Source organism: Chiloscyllium plagiosum, unplaced genomic scaffold, assembly GCF_004010195.1.
Source record: "Chiloscyllium plagiosum isolate BGI_BamShark_2017 unplaced genomic scaffold, ASM401019v2 scaf_24967, whole genome shotgun sequence".
Taxonomy (NCBI): Eukaryota; Metazoa; Chordata; class Chondrichthyes; order Orectolobiformes; family Hemiscylliidae; genus Chiloscyllium; species Chiloscyllium plagiosum.
The window spans coordinates 195-2,522 of record NW_025206779.1 but is presented as its reverse complement, the minus strand read 5'-3'; the positions used below and the strand labels follow the sequence as shown (position 1 = coordinate 2,522).

Genomic DNA, 2,328 nt, shown 5'->3' with positions numbered 1-2,328 from the left:
TGAAAAGTGTAGAATACCAGGTTAGAACCTCCCAAAACATTTCACGAAGGTCGCCCATACTCTAACTCTTCCAGTTGTTTTAGGCAGATGTAAGGTACATATTCCAGCTTTGATGCACCTGGTCAAACCACTTGGCTTCAAGTAAAACAATTTATTTACACACCACTGAATGAAATACAAATTGAAATATAATTGGACAACCGAACCAACACGACAACCCCCACAACTTAACAAAGGAGCTGTTCCAATTTTCTGCAACAACCCCATAAAAACAGCCCTTGGAAAGAAACGTTTAGTTCAAACTACAGGTTCTTACGGGAGAGATGTAAGAGAGAGGCATCAGAACCTCTGCCTTTCACAATCCCGTTTGAAAAAAAGATACAAGGACAACAGAACCCTGTTAAGGCAGCAGTATCATCACGAAAGACACAGTAAAATATCAGTCACTTGATTAATAATGACGTATTTTATTTTGCTCATTCCAGAATGTGGGCATCCCTGCCAAGGTTGGCATTTTCCCAAAGGGCAGCTAAGACTCAATCCTAATGCTCTGAGATCGACATGGCTGTGGATCGGTCATCACATATACGATGGACATGCTTAAAAGCCGTCAGAGCTTCTTGCCGAAAGACAATCAGTTTTTGAAGACAATTAATTTTCCCGCATGTTAATCATGAATGGCGACATAATCAACATTAGGCTCGCGCTATTTGCATAGAAAATTCTTCATTTGCCACGTTGGAATTTCAACCTATGTCCCCAGGATATGAGTTTGGGTTTTAGAATGCTGGCCCAGTGAGGTTATCATTAAACCACCAACTCCTCCCATCAATATAAATTATTTTCATAACTTTCTGAGTAGAGCATAAGGAGATTTCAGCAAGTTCTTCACCACCTCTCTGAATCTCCTCTGGGTCAGTGCATAAATACAAGTGCTTGTGCAGGAGCTGGTGCACATCAGCAGGAACGCTGCCCTGATTGCTACATAGAGTGAGTTTGAAACTTGGAAAGACGTAATGTGGGTCAATCTGACGCAGATATGAATGACAGTGATGGGTACCGACAGCACCATGAAGCAGCCAGAGATGGTGAAGAGCAGAATGATGGAGGTCCTCCTGCTCTTCAGCTCGGGGTCTCTGCCCATCTCCCCAGCACCATAGCTGCTGTACTTCAGAGCCCGGCGAACTCTGCTGGCTGCTAGGATATGGCCAACGGTGAAAGTGTTCAACAGCAGGAGCAGGGGAATAGGAAGAAACATGTTTGAAATGTTGGTGAGCCATCGGTGAGCTGCCCAGGCCGGTGAAGTGAGGTAAGCAGTGATGGTGCGGCAGCCCCACTGTACATTGTTCAGAACATGAGTGTGCTCATAGCGAAAAGGCAAGGGAATGTTGACCAGAATGCTAAGAGCACTCACAATGAACATGACCACGTTAGCACTTCTTTCAGTGCAAAACCTGCTCTTCAATTTGTTGCAGCAAATTGCTACAAAGCGGTCAAAGGTGAAGGCGATGGTAAACCAGATGGAGAGTTGGAGGCTGAATCCTTGCAGGAAGGCACTGAGTCGGCAGGCGGGGGTGTAGCTCAGCAGTGAATCCGGGAAATGATACTTGAAGATCTGGCTCACAATCACGTTGAAGACAAGGACCATCATATCTCCTGTTGCCATGGCAATCATGTAGTGAGTGATTCCTTTGGAAAGGCCGCACTTCCCTTGGGAAAGAATCAGCACTGTCATCAGGTTTGCTGTGAAGAAGATCAAATCGTGAGATGTACCAAAACACCCAGAGATGTGCAGCGATGAGGTCTTGGGTTAGACAAGACTGATGTGCTGCTGGCAATGCTAGACTTGAACTTCAATGGAAAACAGTGAAATCTCATTAGCAATACATTGTCTGTGTCATGGAAATAATCAAAGGGTAATTTCAGGACTGGTATATTCTATTGCTCATCACTTTGCACCGTTTGCTCTCCTGATTTCAAGGAAACAAATAGCATTATTTGAGAAGTCACTCAGAGAAGGACCATTGCCACATTCCTACGATTAAGGTCTTGTTGGCTAAAGTGAGGTTATGCCCATCTCCATTCGAGTCTGGAAGAATATAAGGTGATCTCATTGAAACATATAAGGTCTTGCGGGGACTAGACAAAGTGGAACACAAAAAGAGATACTTTCCTTCGACTACAGTGATTACGCCGAGGGGACACGGTATCAGAATTAACTGGTTCCTTTTTCAAACAAAGGTAAGAAATGTATTATTCTTATGAGAGAGTGGTTGGAGAGTGCAATTCTGTTTCCCTTGAAGGTAATGGGATGTTGGCGTATAAGAT

The 2,328-nt window shown here is 44.1% G+C and overlaps 1 protein-coding gene across 1 annotated transcript; it reads right to left on the bottom strand.

Moving 5' to 3' along the window:
- Window positions 1-844: 844 nt before the first annotated feature.
- On the bottom strand, window positions 845-1,735 carry LOC122546536 (probable G-protein coupled receptor 139). Its single transcript, XM_043685227.1, has one exon. The coding sequence runs from the start codon at window positions 1,733-1,735 to the stop codon at window positions 845-847; it is 891 nt and encodes a 296-aa protein (XP_043541162.1).
- Window positions 1,736-2,328: the final 593 nt, after the last annotated feature.

Coding starts and splice junctions, on each gene's coding strand:
- LOC122546536 (XM_043685227.1), bottom strand. CDS start 1,735: ATGACAGTGCTGATTCTTTCCCAAGGGAAGTGCGGCCTTTCCAAAGGA.